Genomic DNA, 16,856 nt, shown 5'->3' with positions numbered 1-16,856 from the left:
TCCCAGCATGTACTGATGCTGGGAGATGTAGTTATGGAACAGCTGGAGGTACACAACTACAACTTCCAGCATGCCGAGACAGCTGTTTGCTGTTTGGGCATGCTGGGATTTGCAGTTTTGCAACCAACATCTGGAAGGCTACAGTTAAAGACCACTGCACAGTGATCTCCAAACTGTGGACCTCCAGATGTTGCAAAACTACAAATCCCAGCAGGCCCAGACAGCAAACAGCTGTGTGGGCATGCTAGGAGTTGTAGTTTTGCAAGATCTAGAGTGCTACAGTATAGAGATCACTGTGCATTGGTCTCTAAACTGTAGATCTCCAGCTGTTGCAAAACTGCAAATCCCAGCATGCCCAAACAGCTGTCTGGGCATGCTGGGAGTTGTAGTTTTGCAATATCTGGAGGGCTACAGTGTAGAGACCACTATAGTGGTCTCAAACTGTAGCCCTCCAGATGTTGCTAGGCAACTCACCGGCTTCCATAGGATCCAGGGAGCCGTCCTCTTCTGCGGCACGACATGCCGCCCGCGCCGATCACCGCAGCTGATCGCGTCCCGCAGCCTCCCGCAGTAAGTGGACTTCAGAGCCCGATCCCCTTCGGTTTCCCCGTCCTGCCCCGCCTATTGTGGGTGAGCAGAACGGGGAAAACAAAAGTTAACCCCGTCGCCCCTGATCTGCTATTGCTCGTTGCTTTTGACGACCAATAGCAGGGATAGGAGGGGTGGCACCTCTGCCACCTCACTCCTATCCCTTCAGGGGGATCGTAGGTGTCTTGGGCAACCATGATCCCCCTTATATTCCGGGTCACCATAGACCCGTATGACCCGGAATAGGCGCAAATCACAAGTGTGAATTCACTTGCGATTTGCGCCGATCGCCGAAATGGGGGGGGGATCTGATGACCCCCCTGGGCAATTGTGCGGGGTGCCTGCTGATCGATATCAGCAGTCACCCCAGTCCGGTCGCCGCCCGATGGGGACCGAAATTCCCACGGACGTATATGTACGTCCTGGGTCCTTAAGAACCAGGGTGTCAGGTCGTACCGGTACGCCCGGGGTCCTGAACAGGTTAAACATGTTTTTTCACTATTTTCCCAGTTATATCTTGCACCGCTAGTACAATGCTAACAATAACCCACTTATCCCAAGTAATAAAAAATAAACACCTCAGACCAGTCTTAGGTCAGATACATCCTAATTACAGCATGGGCATGCGGGGGTTAAAGGGAACCTGTCATCAGTTTTATGCTGCCCAAACCACGGGCAGCATAAAATTGGTGCAAGCATTGCGATTCCAGGACACTATGAATTACACTGAGACGTTCAGTTGGTTCAAAGTAATCATAGTTTAAAAATGCTACCAGAATATGAGTAAATAGTCACAGGGGAGGGTCCTGGTGGCTGCCCCTGCCCAGCCGGATTTATTGACACATCTCTCCCTAGCAGTGTATAGGGAGACACTGCACTAAAATAAATTAGAGTGTATCCCATTATTTTATACTGCAGGAGTTTATAGGGTCTGGGAGGGAGATTTATCAAAACCTGTCCAGAGAAAAAGTGGCCCATAGCAACCAATCAGATCACTTTCATTTTTATCAAGGTCTCTGCAAAATGAAAGAAGCGATCTGATTGGTTGCTATGGGCAACTTTTCCTTTGCACAGGTTTTGATAAATCTCCCCCTAGGTCTCTAAACTTTGGACTGCCAGCTGTTCCAACAATGGTCTGGGCATGCTGGGAGTTGTAGTTTTGCAACAGTTGGAAGAGCACAGATTGGAGACCATTATACAATGGTCTCCAAACTGGGGCCCTCCAGATGTTGCAAAACTACAACTCCCAGCATGCCCAGACAGCCAAAGGCTGTCTAGGCATGCTGGGAGTTGTAGTTTTCAGACTCCTAGAGGCAGCTGTGAAGATCTTCACTGCTGCCTCTGAGGACCATGTACTTACCTGCCGGTCCCGTCGCTGCTCGTCCACGTGGCCGGTCCCGCGCTGCTCCTCGGTCCCGCTGCTGCTCCAGGTAAGGCCGCCGGTCCCCGCGTGTTCCCACCCTATGCCGCAGGTCCCCGCGAGCCCCCTCAGCCATCTTCCCCCGTTCTGCCCGACTTCCAGGGGCGGGCAGTGCGGGGGATCTGAACTTTCACCCCAGGTCACTGTGATTGGTCCACAGGGACCAATCATAGTGATCGCTGACCAGGACCATCAATGCATGGTCCTGGGGGGTGTAGCAGAAGTTGTCCCCTGCTGGAAACAGCGGGACTTCTGCTGGTTAACCCGTGCGATGCTGTGCATCGCCGGGTTAACTGAATGTCATTTATAAACATCGGGATGCGCGAACGCACTGCACAACCCGGCGTTTATATATGACATTCTGCGGGAAGGGGTTAAGTCCTCGTGTGTTTGAAAAATAAAAAGATCTTCATCTAATAAGCCCATACACCCAAAAAAATTATTCACAATGGAATATTTTATTTTAAAGACATTAAAAATTCTACAGTTGGTACTTCATAACAGAATATCCATTACTAGTGCTCAATGTGTAAACAGCCAACAGGTAAGAATGTGAGCAGGTCATTTGAAAATATTGCAGTAAATTTAACAAGCACATACACTGTCTATCTTCATGAAGTTCTTAGGAACCCTATAGTAATAAATACCTTTCATAAACAGTATAAAGCACAGGAATTATTTATATCTTGTAAACAAATCTAAGTTGTGCAACATATGACAGTTACTATAAAAGCAAGGAAGCTACTGACAGATAGCATCATGACATACCATTTGTTATTTGTTATACAAAAGACTTTGGACAGCCTTTGCTTGTGTAAACCATTTTGGCACAGTATTCTTGCAGCAAAGGATAATTATTTATATTAAGGTTCTCTGTCACTGGAAAAAGAGGAAATACAACAGATTCCTTATGTTTCTTGAAGACTCATAAAGGCAACAATGCTCTTGAGATTTAAGTAAACAATTTTTGAGATGTTTTCTCTCCAGGCATCAGGGTATCCGAAAAATCCTGAGTTTGGGAATTTCACTGGATCGGATTATATCCAGAACTGTACAGTACAGTAAATTCTGAATCAAAGGAACACAATCAAATGAAGCCACAGCAGCTGCTTTTCTTCTTCTGTGATTTAATGTACTGGTGGATCTGAAATTTACGTTCATCTGAACTACTGGATCTCTGCTTCAATTCCCTGCAGAGAAAAATACAAAGTGCTCAATATAAAGATCTGATGTCCTGGACACTTACAGTAACATATGTGGGATATTTAGCATTTATTCATTAAAAAAAAAAAAATTGATATGTATATTTTTTTCATAACATTGGATTGCTGACCAATAACAAATATACATGTTAAAAAATAGATGTCAGATGACTTTGTAAAGAGAAAATGTAACATTGCTTCCTAACACTACTAATTATTTCTGCAAATGAAAAGGCCAGAAATTATTATTTATGCAACTGTTACCATTGTCATATATTAAAGGGGTAGTCCAGTTAAGTATAATATTTAGTTAATTCCCTCATGTAATGATAAATATATCTTCCCAAGTAAGTATTTATAAGTAATGCACCGTTGCAGAGCTCTATAAAGCACTAATCAGTGCGAAATGCAGCAAAAGGAGCTATCCTGTGTTCACTCTCTCGGCTTTCTTCCCCTAACTCCCTCTGGTCCCCACCCTTGGAGACAGACACCATATGACTTTTATGCTCTCTATGGGGCGTGGCTTGCAGTTCTGTCAGAGAGTCCATGTAAGCCACGCCCCCTGGAACCATCTGCACAGAAGAAAGATCTGATGACTCTGGGAATGAGGGAGCTTAGTGACTGGGGACAGGGCTGCAGAAATCTTTAGCTGAGCAGAGGAGAGACCGAAGAGGACGCAGTGTTTGAAGGACGTGTCAAATGTAGAGGAAGCAGGAGAGATCATGATGTGTGATGAGACAAACGATGTCTCTTATGAAGCAGAGCTGTGTGTTAGTGTTTGTGTCTCTTATGAAGCAGGTTATGTGTGTGTGTCTTATGAAGCAGAGCAGTGTGTGTGTGTGTCTCTCTCTCTCTCTCTCTTATAAAGCAGAGCTGTGTGTTTGTGTCTCTTATGAAGCAGAGCTATAGTCTGCTACGCTACCTCCGAGAACAGGACCATACTACATCCGAGGCTGGGACCTCGGAGTCTGCAACTTGCTCTGGGACCCGGCTTGCTGTAAGTCAGGCTTCCTTTGTGACTCCCAACCAGTGTGCCCCTAGCTGTGGAAAAACTATAACTCCCAGCATGCTCGGACAGCCTCTGGTTTAAATTAACTGGTGTAAAGAAAGTTAACCCCTTAAGGACCAAGCCCATTTTCACCTTAAAGGGGTACTCCACTGGAAAACATTTTGTTTTCTTTTCTTTTTGAAGAAAATATTTTTGTTGATACTTGCATAATTTCTTGGTGAAAAATGTCATGAAGAATTTCCAAATTTAGCATTTTTCTAACTTTGAAGCTCTTTGCTTGTAAGGAAAATAGACATACCAAATAAATTATATATATATTGATTCACATATACAATAGGTCTACTTTAGATTTGCATCATAAAGTTGACATGTTTTTACTTTTGGAAGACATCAGAGGGCTTCAAAGTTCTGCAGCAATTTTCCAATTTTTCGCAAAATTTTCAAAATCTGAACTTTTCATGGACCAGTTCAGTTTTGAAGTGGATTTGAAGGGCCTTCATATTAGAAATACCCCATAAATGACCCCATTATAGAAACTGCACCCCTCAAAGTATTCAAAATGACATTAAAAAGGTTTGTTAACCCTTTAGGCGTTTCACAGGAATAGCAGCAAAGTGAAGGAGAAAATTCTAAATCTATTTTTTTACACTTGCATGTTCTTGTAGACCCAGATTTCGTAGACCAGTGTTCAAAAAAAATCTGTCAGACACCTGTGGGGTGTAAATGCTCACTGCACCCCTTATCACATTCCGTGAGGTTTGTAGTTTCCAAAATGGGGTCACATGTGGGGGGTTCCACTGTTCTGGCACCATGGGGGCTTTGCAAACACATATCGCCTTCAATTCCGGACACTTTCTCACTCCAAAAGCCCAATGGTGCTCCTTCTCTTCTGAGCATTGTAGCGCGCCTGCAGAGCACTTTTAATCCACATATGGGGTATTTCCATACTCTGAAGAAATGGGGTTACAAATTTTGGGGGCTTTTTCCTATTTTCCATTGTGAAAATGAAAAATGTAGGGCAACACCAGCATTTTAGCGAAAACATTTTTTTAAAATCATTTTCACATACAACTTTACCGAAAATTCGTCAAACACCTGTGGGGTGTTAAGGCTCACTATACCCCTTGTTACGTTCCATAAGGGGTGTAGTTTCCAAAATGGGGTCACATGTGGGTATTTATTTTTTTGCGTTTCTGTCAGAACCGCTGTAAAATCAGCCACCCCTGTGCAAATCAGCAATTTAGGCCTCAAATGTACATAGTGCGCCCACAGAGCATTTTACGTTCACATATGGGGTATTTCCTTTACCTCTTGTGAAAATGAAAAGTATTGGGCAAACCCAGCATGTTAGTGTTAACATTTTAATTTTTTTACAATAATATTCTGGTGTAGACCCCAACTTTACCTTTTCATAAGGGGCAAAAGGAGAAAAAGACCCCCAAAATTTGTAGCGCAATTTCTCCCGAGAACGGAAATACCCCATATGTTGCCCTAAACTGTTGTCTTGAAATACGACAGGGCTCTGGAGGGCACATTTGAGGCCTAAATTAGGGATTTGCATAGGGACGGACCCAGATGCAAGCATGGTGCTTGCCTCCTGCACCAAAAATACTGTCTGGCAGTGTTTCCCAAACTGGGTGCCCCCAGCTGTTGCAAAACTCCCAGCATGCCTGGACAGTCAAATGCTGTCTGGCAATACTATGAGTTACTGGGCTCCATTTTGGAAACAGTGTCATGTGTCATAAGAGACGCTTGTAATTTTTATTTATTGTGGGGGGGGGGGGGGTGTAACGTAAGAGAGTGTATATGTAGTTTTTTTACCCTTTATTTTGTGTAGTGTAGTGTTTTTAGGGTACATTCATACGGGAAGGGGTTTGCAGAGAGTTTCCTGCTGGGAGTTTCAGTTGCCGCAGCTCAAGCTTGTCCCGGGGTGCTCGCTGTAAGCCCCCGCCCTTGTGAGTGTACGCTGGGGGGGCGCGCAAACCATCAGCTGTTGCAAAACTACAACTCCCAGCATGCGCTGTGCATGCTGGGAGATGTAGTTATGCAATAGCTGGAGACACACTGGTTGGGATACACTGAGTTAGGTAACAGACTACCACAGTGTTTCCACACCAGTGTACATCCAGCTGTTGCAAAACTACAACTCCCAGTATGCATGGTCTGTCAGTTCATGCTGGGAGTTGTAGTTTTGCAACAGCTGGAAGCACACAGGTTGGGAAACACCGAGTTAGGAAACAGACAGTGTTTCCCAACCACGGTGCCTCCAGACAGCCAAAGGGCATGCTCGGAGTTGTAGTTTTGCAACAACTGGAGGAGGACAGTTTGAAGACCACTATGTAGTGGTCTCAACTGTGGCCCTCCAGATGTTGCAAAACTAACTCCAAGCATGCCCAGACATGCTTGGAGTTGTAGTTCTGCAACATCTCACCCTTCAGATGTTGCCGAACTGCAACGCTCAGCATGCCTGGACTGTCTAGAAAAGAAATTTAAAAAGAAAAGCCCTTCCTCTGGAGCATACAGCATCTGATAAGTACTGGAAGGATTAAGATTTTTTAATAGAAGTAGTTTACAAATCTGTTTAACTTTCTGGAACCAGTTGATTTAAAAAAATATAATTTCCAGCAGAGTACCCATTTAATGGCAGAGTGTTATCATGGTGGGTATTTATGTTTATAAGGCTAAAATAACACTGCAGAATTTCCGCTTAGACACTACACTCGGAAATTTCAATGCAGCACAAATAAATATCTGTCAGAGAGTTTCCGCGACACAGAAATTCCACTGCAAAAAGAATGATCTGTCATTCTTTACGCGGAATACTTTGAAGACTATGGGGATCGCAATGTCTGTACGATCCTGTTGGCTACTGTTTGAGTCAGTGCAGGGCGCACTCAGAATCTCAATTTCAGCGGAAAATTCCACAGTCTGAACCTAGCCTTAAAGTCATAAATAATAATATCCCATTCAAACTTTAAATTAGTATTTGAGAGATGCAGGTCCATGCTGTACAGCTACCAAGGTAACTATACGATTCCCAGTGAGTTCTATGCACCAGTCCTCTTAATGAGAAAGTTAGAATTAGGACTTATCGATAATTTGGTTTTCACGAGTCTATAACGACAGCACCACATGAGATTGCCCCCCTGCAGCTCTAATAGGAACAGGAAACACAGAGAGCTTACAAAGGCCCCTCCCCATCAACGGTTTTCAAATTAGTAAGAGTGTATAATTATACAAACAATAATACACATAAAAAGGGGTGGGAATAAACAGGTGCTGTCGTGATGGACTCGTGAAAACAGAATTATCGGCAAGTCATAATTCTAACTTTTCTTCTCGTCAATCACGACAGCATCACAAGACATACCAGATAAATGGTGTTTTTAGGGAGGGGGCACAGCTTGTAGCACCTTCCGGCTGAACGGAAGGTCCTGAAAAGATTATACATCTATTTTGTAGTGTTTGAAGAATGTATGCGGGGAAGACCATGTTGCCATTCTACAAATCTGTTCCAATGATGTCACAGCTTTTTCGGCCCATGAGGCAGCCACAGCCAAGTGGAATGAGCCTGTAAAGCTTCTGGAACAGGAGAGTCTAATGACTCTTCTTCAATGGCACACTTCAACCATCTAGCAATGGAACTCTGATGCTTTTTGCCTTTATTAGGCCATATATCCATATAAATTGGATAAAGAGATTTGAGTCAATTCTCCAAGGCCTGGTACTCTCCAAGTAATTTAACAGGCACATTTTAACATCTAGGGTATGTAAAGTCTTCTGTTTCATTTCTAGGATTTTCACAGAAAGTGGCAAGGATGGTATATTGTGATCTGTGGAAATCGGACACCAACTTAGGGCAACATTTAGGTTAAGTTTTAGGAGGATTCTGTCATCTAAAACCGTAAAATACGGATTTAGTATAGACAAAGCCTGGATTTCTTCTATTCACCTAGCTGTGATAATATTATATATATATATATATATATATATATTATAATATATTAATATCAGCTGTGATCTTGATAGAATAGTCTTGTAAGTGCTGAAATAGTTTTTGTGTTAAAGATGAAAGCACCAATTTTAGATTTCAAGGAGACGTTCGATTTTAAATTCTCGGTTTTAACCTAGAAAGGACTTGCCGTCTGAACTTTCAGAGTATTTATAGAAAGTCCTTTTTCAAATCCTTGTGGAAGGTCTGGAGGAGAGGAGCCACACCAGGAAAAAAATTTCTCCCAAGATAGATGGAAGAGGGGGCTTTTTTTTTTTTTTTTTTTTTAACTTTTTTAGTAAGGTATCAATTACCCTGTTAGAGAGACCTTTTTCTCTATATGGCACCTCTCAAAAGCCAGGTACTGGATCTGTTAAGGATAGATGTTTTAGCAAACAGTACCAACCTCTCTTGGGCCACATTGGGCTATGAAGATTACTTGGGTTAAAAGTCCATTACTGCTGTAATGAGTCTACTGTTTCTGTCCCCTCTCTTGGATCGAGGGGGAATAATCGAGGCACCTTACGATTCTTTTTGTTGGCGAACAGATCTATTTGGGGAATGCCCCACAAATTCACAAGGGACTAAAAGACTTGTGGATTGACCTTGCTTTCCCCTGGTTCTAAGTGATGTCTGTGTCTCGTCCTCCCCCCTTGGTGGTTGACGAAAGCCACTGCCGTTACATTGTCAGAGTGGATTTTTACATGTTTTTTTGGAACATGTTTCGAAGCTTTTAAAGCTCTGAAGAAGTCCTCCAATTCTCGATAGTTCGATGAACGAACCCGAGTGTAAGAACCTGAAGGGTTTAACATCCCTGAGAGAGTTTGTTTATTTTGGTTGCTGGGCTACGCCTAGTTTTCTGCTTGGTCAGCTGACCGTGTTGGCTTTTCACCTGTGTAGCTTCCTATATAAACTTCCAGTGTGGTATCGGACCTTGCCTGCGAAATAAGTTATCTCCAGTAGCTAGCGTTTATATCTTGTATTTCTGATCTTCTGGTATTCCTGACTTTTTGGCTTGGCTTTCTCTTGTATTTAAGATTTTGCATATCCTGGTTAAGACTTGGCTAGCTGACTTTGACTTATTGTGTGTGTTTGTCTTATATTATTTCTGTTAGTTTGAGTGCTTCGTGACTGCATCCCGACCTGTGTCTGTTTTTGTAGTTCATTTAGTTGACAATAACTTCCGTCACTGTGGTTGTTGATCCACTGTTTAGGGCGAATAGGCAAGTAGGCAGGGTCAGAGGGAGTGGGTGAGAACAGGGCTGCACTTCTTCCCTGCCCATACGTGACACCAAGACTCCTGAGACCACTTCCCTTGAAGTTGAAGATCTTTGACATGGGCCTCCCAACTCTAAAGACTTGAATATGTAGTTATGGGAATGACTGGAGAGCAGAGACAAGGAACACCATTTATCAGATGTTCCTTCCTGAACCACAAAGTAAGTTTTCCCTGGAGAAGAAAACGCTTGTCTCCTATCAAGTGAAAATATCTCTGAGATCTGTTCCAGACTTTTAAAATCTATCTTTGGAGGGTTCTGCAGTGGCTCTGATGCCACTGAACCGCCGGAATGCATGATGTCATCCCTCCTAAGATTGACATTGCCTCTCTTAGAGAGACATTTTTTTTTTTTTTTTGCAATAAAGTTTCTTGACTTTCTGACGCAGGAAAGTGTTCTGTTCTTCTGAATCTAATATCATACCTAGGTCCAATTTTTGAAAATTCACTATCCAGCCTAGATCCTGTAGGCAAAGGATAGTCTGTTTAACATGATCCAAGAGGATGTCTTGAGACTGAGCTATAATCAAAAGGTTGTCTAAATATGGGATTATAGTAATCCCTTTTAATTCCTGGAATGCTACAACCTCTACCATGACTTTTGTGAATATACTAGGAGCAGAGGATGAGCCCTGGAGGGTTAGGTTGTTGAAGTGAACCGCACACCTCAAATATCTTTGATGGGCAGGATAAATGGGTATATGAAAGCATCGATAGTAGACATCAAGGTGTTTTGGGGGATCAGCGGGATGGCAGATTTTAGGGTCTCCATCTTGAATTTTTTGCAAGTTATTAACTTGTTAAAGAAAAACTGTCAGCTTTCTCCCCCCCGCACTAACCAGCGGTACTGGTTGGTAGTGCGAGGGATGCTGATCAGTCTGATGCTTACCGTGCCCGGATCCGCCGCGCAGTTCAGCCATAATCTTCTATTTTCGGTATATGCTAATGAGGTGCTAACTGGCACTGTGATGTCAGTGCCACTGGTCGCAGCGCCGCCCAGCTCATCAATATTCCTCCCCTCCCTCCGCCTCTCTCTGCTCTGTAATGAAGAGAGAGGGGAGGAATATTGATGAGCTGGGTGGCGCTGCGGCCAGCAGCACTGACGTCAGAGTGCCAGTTAGCACCTCATTAGCATAGACCAAAAATAGAAGATTACGGACGAACGGTGCAGGGCACGGTAAGCATCAAACTGATCAGCATCCCTCACACTACCAGCCAGTACCGCTGGTTAGTGCGAGGGGAGAAAGCGGACAGTTTTCCTTTAAGGTATTTAAAGTTTATATTCGTTCTGAAAGAACCATTTGGCTTTGGTACAAGGAACAGATGGGAGTAATGACCCTGACCTATTTCTTCATCATGAACCTGTTCAATAGCCCCAAGGACAGCAGGTCTTATCCCTTCAGAAAGACACAAATTACATTTTTCTGAGTATTGATCGGGACAGCCAGCAGGTATGCTCTTTAAGTCAAACGTTTAATACAATTCTGACTATCGTTGTGTTCAGAAGCAATATGTTGAGACAAGCTATGTAGAGGAAACCTTTTGCTTATGTTGTGTCTATGCTTGTTCATGCGGGCACGGAAAGATTGAATTGTACGGCCTATATATTGTAGTCCGCAAGTGCAAGTTATTAAATATACAACATATGAAGAGCAATCAAAACATCCCTTTAATATAAATTTCTCACCGGTGGAGTTGGAATTTATAGATTAAACTGCAGGAACCAGTGTACAAGAAAATCATAAGCATTGGATTTTCCCACAGCGAGAGGTGCCTGATACATCCAGAGTAATAATTTTCTTAGCATTTTCAGTATTATTTTCATTCTTTTTAATATCTTTTAGACGGCTGGAAGCAAAGATGATTGCAAAGTGTTTTTAGCACGTCTAAATGTTAGACCTGGCTTTTTTGGTAAAATCTTATTTAGTATTGGGTCCATACACACAATTGGCCAATGCTTATTAAAAATGTCCCTAATTTTTTGTGTGGCACAATTAAAAGTAGTAATAAAATTAAACTTAAAGGGGTACTCAGCCCCTACACATCTTACCCCCTTTCCAAAGGATAGGGGATAAGAGGTCAGATCGCCGGGGTCCCACTGCTGGGGACCCCCTGGATCTCCGCTGCAGCACTGCGCTATCATTACTGCACAGAGCGAGTTCGCTCTGTGCGTAATGATGGGCGATACAGGGGACGGAGCAGCGTGATGTCATGGCTCCACCCTTTGTGACATTACGGCCCGCCACCTGCGCGTAATGACTGGCAATACAGGGGCCGGAGCATAGTTACATCACGGCTCCGCCCCTCATGATGTCACCTCCCGCCCCCCCCAATACAAGTCTATGGGAGGGGGCGTGGTGGTAGTCACGAGGGGCAGAGCCATGATGTCACGCTGCTCCGTCCCCTGTATCACCCATCATTACGCACAGAGCGAACTCGCTGTGTGCAGTAATGATAGCGGTGCCGCAGCGGCTATCCTGGGGGTCCCCAGCAGCGGGACCCCGGCGATCTGACATCTTATACCCTATGCTTTGGATAGGGGATAAGATGTCTAGGGGCAAAGTACCCCTTTAAATTTATTCTCATCAACTGCATTTTGTTTTTTATTATATTTTATTAGTTCAGTTTATTGGAGGGCACCATCTTTCATATAGCCATTTTTAATCATTTCTTTTTTGGGGGTATTTTTTCTATTTAAAAGGATTATATAACATTTTAGATTGTTCTTTATATTCAGATAAGGTGCTACAATTTTTCCTAATCCTCCGGTATTATCTGAAAGGAATGTTTTAAAGCAATTTGGGATAATGACAACTATTAAATCCCCAAAAACTGTTAACGTCCACACTCGTACCGATTAAATTTTTATTGTCATTTTTATCAGAAATTTCATTTTTAAAAACCTCAATATCTAAAAATACTATTTTTTTCTGTAAACTTTTTTCCAAAAAGATTAATCCCCAATAATTATTATTTTAAATGTTCAACAAATAATTGAGCTTCCTCAAAGATGCCTCTCCAAATAAAAAACAAAACCTCTATGAATCTCCTAAAGTAAATAATATATTTTTAAAATTTCACGGGGACTGTGCGATAAACAGGTACTCGAAAAGCTCCATATACAAATTAGCATAACTTGGGGCGAATCGAGTACCCATCGCACAGTCGCTTGTTTTTTTTTTTTTTATAAATCACATGATTAAACGAAAAAAATTTATGACAAAATAAAACTTAATTGAGTCTAATAAAAAAAAAACATCACTGTGCATCACATATAAATTCATCTTGATCTAAAAAATATTTAATTGCACCTATTCCCTTCTCCTCCAAAACATTGGAATATAATGGACATCTAATGTCAAAAAAAGCAAACTCATCCTCCAAAGATAGATCATAAAGTTCATTAATCAATTGAGTGGAGTCTTTTGGGTATGTGGGGAGATTCTGAACATAATCCTGTAAAAACAGGCCGATATAATTAGAGAGGGGAGTACTTATTGCTCCAATCCCCAAAATAATCGTCCGGCCCGGAGGTTTCTTTTCATCCTTATGGACCTTCGGTAAGTAAGGCTTCTTTCACACCGCCGTTGCTCCCCATCGAGAACGGCCGTCAAAGTCCCTTTTTTTCTGACTTTAACGGCCGCTCTGTTAACGGAGAGCAACGGCAAACAACGGGTCCAGGCGGCTCACATTTACTATTATGGGGGCCACAGGGACCCATTATGAATAGCGGGAGAAAAAGACGGCACATGCTGTAATTTTTCTCCCGCTACTCTGCAGCGGCCGTCACACTGCCGGGCACAAACGGTTGTGTGAAAGGGGCCTAATAGAAAATTGGTAGTGAATAGTTTATTAGTAAAATATTTATTTCGCTCTCATTTAAAATGTTTTGATCCACCGCAGATTTTATTAAAATATTATATGCCTCAAAGAATTCAACTGAGGGGGTCTTTTAACAAAACCTCATAGTAATTGGAATCCAACAGTAATTGGAATTGGAATCCAACATGTAAAGCTTCCGCTATATAAATCAGATCTGTTCAATCTTACTGTCCACCCCCCCCCCCCCCTTTGTCAGCAGGTCGTTTAATTATCTGATGGTTATTCTTAATGCTATTCAGACCATATTGATCAGACCTTGTTAAGTTATTTATTTATTTATTTTTTTAAAGGAGTTGTTATTTCATTAACTGATCTAAATTCACTAATCACCATCGCATAAAAAGGTCTCTATAAAATTCCCACGGTGGCCTAATGGATAAAAAGTTGTAATTGTAGACACTGCAACAATACTCGCCCTGATTCTGAACCTGAAAATGCACACACTAACACAATTCTTTCCCCAGAAATCCAAAGTGAATATGAAAATCTCAATAAAAGCTCTGTTAAAAAGAAAAATAGAACGCAAGGATGTAGAGGGGTGAGAAAGAAAAAGAGCTCACAACATATCGCCAAAATAGATGATAATCCAGTTATGATAAACTGTTTAATTTGTCTGATCATATACTAAATGAAAAAGAAATTTAATTATCTAAAGGGATTATCATTTTGTCCTTCCTCACTACCTGATCCATTTTTTTTTTATTGGATCTGAATGAGTACACTCAAAAATTAACTTTAGCTAGATATTTTTCCATACGGAAAATGTGGTTATAGGGGACGATTTTGTGCATTTGAGAAGTCTGGATAATGAGAATTTTAAACATGTTGACATCCACCCAAAATCCACTTTTTATCCATTAGGCCAACGTGGGAATTTTATAGAGACCTTATATGCGATGGTGAGTAGTGAATTTAGATCAATTAATGAAACCGCAACTCCTTTTAAAAAAAAACAACTAAATAACTTAACAAGGATCTGAGAGGATCTGAATAGCCTCAAGAAAAACGATCAGATAATTATTCAACCTGCTGAAAAAGAAGGGAGGGGACAGTAATATTGAATAGATCTGATTATATAGCGGAAGCTTTACATATATTGTCGGATTCCAATTACTATGAGGTTTTGTTAAAAGATCCCTCAACGGAATTCTTTGAGGCATATAATATTTTGATAAAATCTGTGGTGTATCAAAACATTTTAAATGAGAGAATTTTTTTTACAAATAAAAAACTATTCACTACCAATTTTCTATTACTTACCCAAGGTCCATAAGTATGAAAAGGAACCACTGGGCCAGCAGATTATTTCAGGGATTGGAGCAATAAGCAGTCACCTCTCTTATTATTAACAAGTGGAGAAGAGCAGCCGGCACATACGGGACTAAGCGCAAAGAGAAGCACAAGGAAGCACATGGAACTGACTCACAGGAAGCCTGCAATGGAGGTGCTCAGCCACAGAAGACATACAATTCAGCGAAGCAAAGAAGTGAAACTAGGCGACACTCACCAGGCAGGTATGTTTATTCAGGTCAAGGAGACATCAAACAGGTAACAGGCGGGGAGCTGTGGTGGGGGACGGGGCTAACCGGAACATGTTTTGTGCGGCTTGTGCACTTCCTCTAGCTGGAATGTCAGCTGCGTGCATCATCTCCCTATTCATAGAGGCTTTAAATCAGTGTAGACTCCACCGTGGTTATGGTTCATATGGGCAATAAACCTAGGAGCTCCAGTCCCGGTCCGGATGGAATGGACGTGTTCCCGGAAATGGACCTTGAGCTGCCTAATGGTCTTGCCCACATAGAACCTGCTACAGGGGAAAACCAAAGCATACACAACAAATGTTATCAACTCGTTAACTTGATGGTGAAAGCCTCCTAACTTCACGGTACCCCCCACTGGCATATGTATGCAATGTGGGCAAGATCTGCAGGGATGGTTTCCCTTTAAGGGGTGTCCATCTTGTTTTTTAACCTCTTCAATTTATCTCCTATGGGGACATTTTTTCTGAAGGTAATAAGGGGGGATATTGGGTCACCTCCTGGAGATCATCATAAGATTCCAAGATGAACCAGTTGCGGCATATGGCGCTAATCACTCTCTCTTTCATATTGGAATTAGCTAGGGAGAAGGTGAACCTCTTAGGGGAAGTGTCACATCTTTTTTTTGTTGTCAAGTAGATGGGATCTGTCAATGCGTTTAACACGTGAAAGACTAGAATCAATGATGTTCTCAGGGTATTGTCTGGCCAATAACCTTATTTCGACTCTTGGGCTTGGGCATCAAAAACATGGTCCTCACTGTTGATTCTACGCAACCGGAGGAATTGGGAATATGGGATGCTTTGCTTGATGTGTTGGGGGTGGGAACTGTGGAAATTAAGTAGTGTATTTCTAGCAGTGAGTTTACAAAAGCCCTCAGTAGTGAGGGTATTCTCTACCACTTTTAACTTAACATCTAAAAAAAAATCAAGTTCACCATCCCCAAACACGGCAGTAAAAAGCATATTCTCTGTATTAATCTGATTCAGGCGAGTAACGAAGTTAAAAAATTCTGCTTCAGATGAGTCCCAGATCACAAGTATTTCGTTGTCATACCTGAGAAGAAGTTTAATGTACTTGGAGAAAGGGTTACTGTGAGAAAAAACACCGGTGTGCCCATGCCGGTCTCCTGCCGATACCAATCCTTGCCATCTTTGAACTCATTATGGGTGAGGATGAAATGGAGGGAATCACAGATGAAGGACAAGAAAGTCCTTCGTCTTGTCCGTCTCTGTTAAAAACTCACGAACAGCCTGTACACCCACATCGTGAGGGATGCAGGTGTACAGGCTTTTGACGTCCACTGACGCAAGTCTGTAAGATTGTTGCCAATGGAAGTCCCTAAGTGTTGTCAAAAGGGCCCCTGTATCTTTCACATATGTTGGAGTAGAGGACAGGAGGGGTTTCAAAAGCCACTATGTAACAAGAAAGGTATTCAGTAGCGAAGCAGATTTGCGCACCTTAGGCAGAAAATACCATCTAGGATGGCATGGGGCAGTGTGGAGAGGTTTCTCTGCAGTTTTCTTGGAATAACACCTCGCTCACAGCTGACTCTGGTCCTGAGCCGATTCAGGGTTTTAGCAGTTGGATTAAAAGAGAGGTCTATAGGTGGTGATGTCACTTAATAGACGTTTTTCGGTGTCATAAGAGTCTGTGGTCATCACGACTGTGCTGACACCTTTGACAATTTTAAGATCAGGTCTAGATGCCAACCATCTGAGAGCTCTCTCTTCACCAGGAGTAAGGTCGTCTTTAACTTGGGGGTATGGAAGGGCTTTTACATCTTTGGTCACTGCTTGGACTATAGGACTCCCCGTAGGAGTAGGAGGAGAAAACCTTGATGGGTTACCTCCCTTAAAAGGTAAAGCCTCAATCGAGATGGGGTCTAGAGGGGCATCACTCTCTCCCATCAGCTCGCATAGTGTGTCTAAGGTGTCCCTATCCTCAGAG

General features: G+C 42.4%; 1 protein-coding gene across 7 annotated transcripts in view; it reads right to left on the bottom strand.

Moving 5' to 3' along the window:
* Positions 1-2,453: 2,453 nt before the first annotated feature.
* Positions 2,454-16,856, bottom strand: part of RAB37 (RAB37, member RAS oncogene family) — a 157,073-nt gene continuing 142,670 nt past the window's right edge. For all 7 annotated transcript variants that reach the window (XM_056549552.1, XM_056549554.1, XM_056549551.1 and 4 more), the window contains one exon: positions 2,454-3,198. In XM_056549552.1, the coding sequence (XP_056405527.1) occupies positions 3,096-3,198 (103 nt within the window). In that variant the 3' untranslated portion in view covers positions 2,454-3,095. The remainder of the gene's footprint in view (positions 3,199-16,856) is intronic.

Source organism: Hyla sarda, chromosome 13 (genome assembly GCF_029499605.1).
Source record: "Hyla sarda isolate aHylSar1 chromosome 13, aHylSar1.hap1, whole genome shotgun sequence".
NCBI classification, from domain to species: domain Eukaryota; kingdom Metazoa; phylum Chordata; class Amphibia; order Anura; family Hylidae; genus Hyla; species Hyla sarda.
This window is presented reverse-complemented; position numbering and strand designations above follow the sequence as displayed.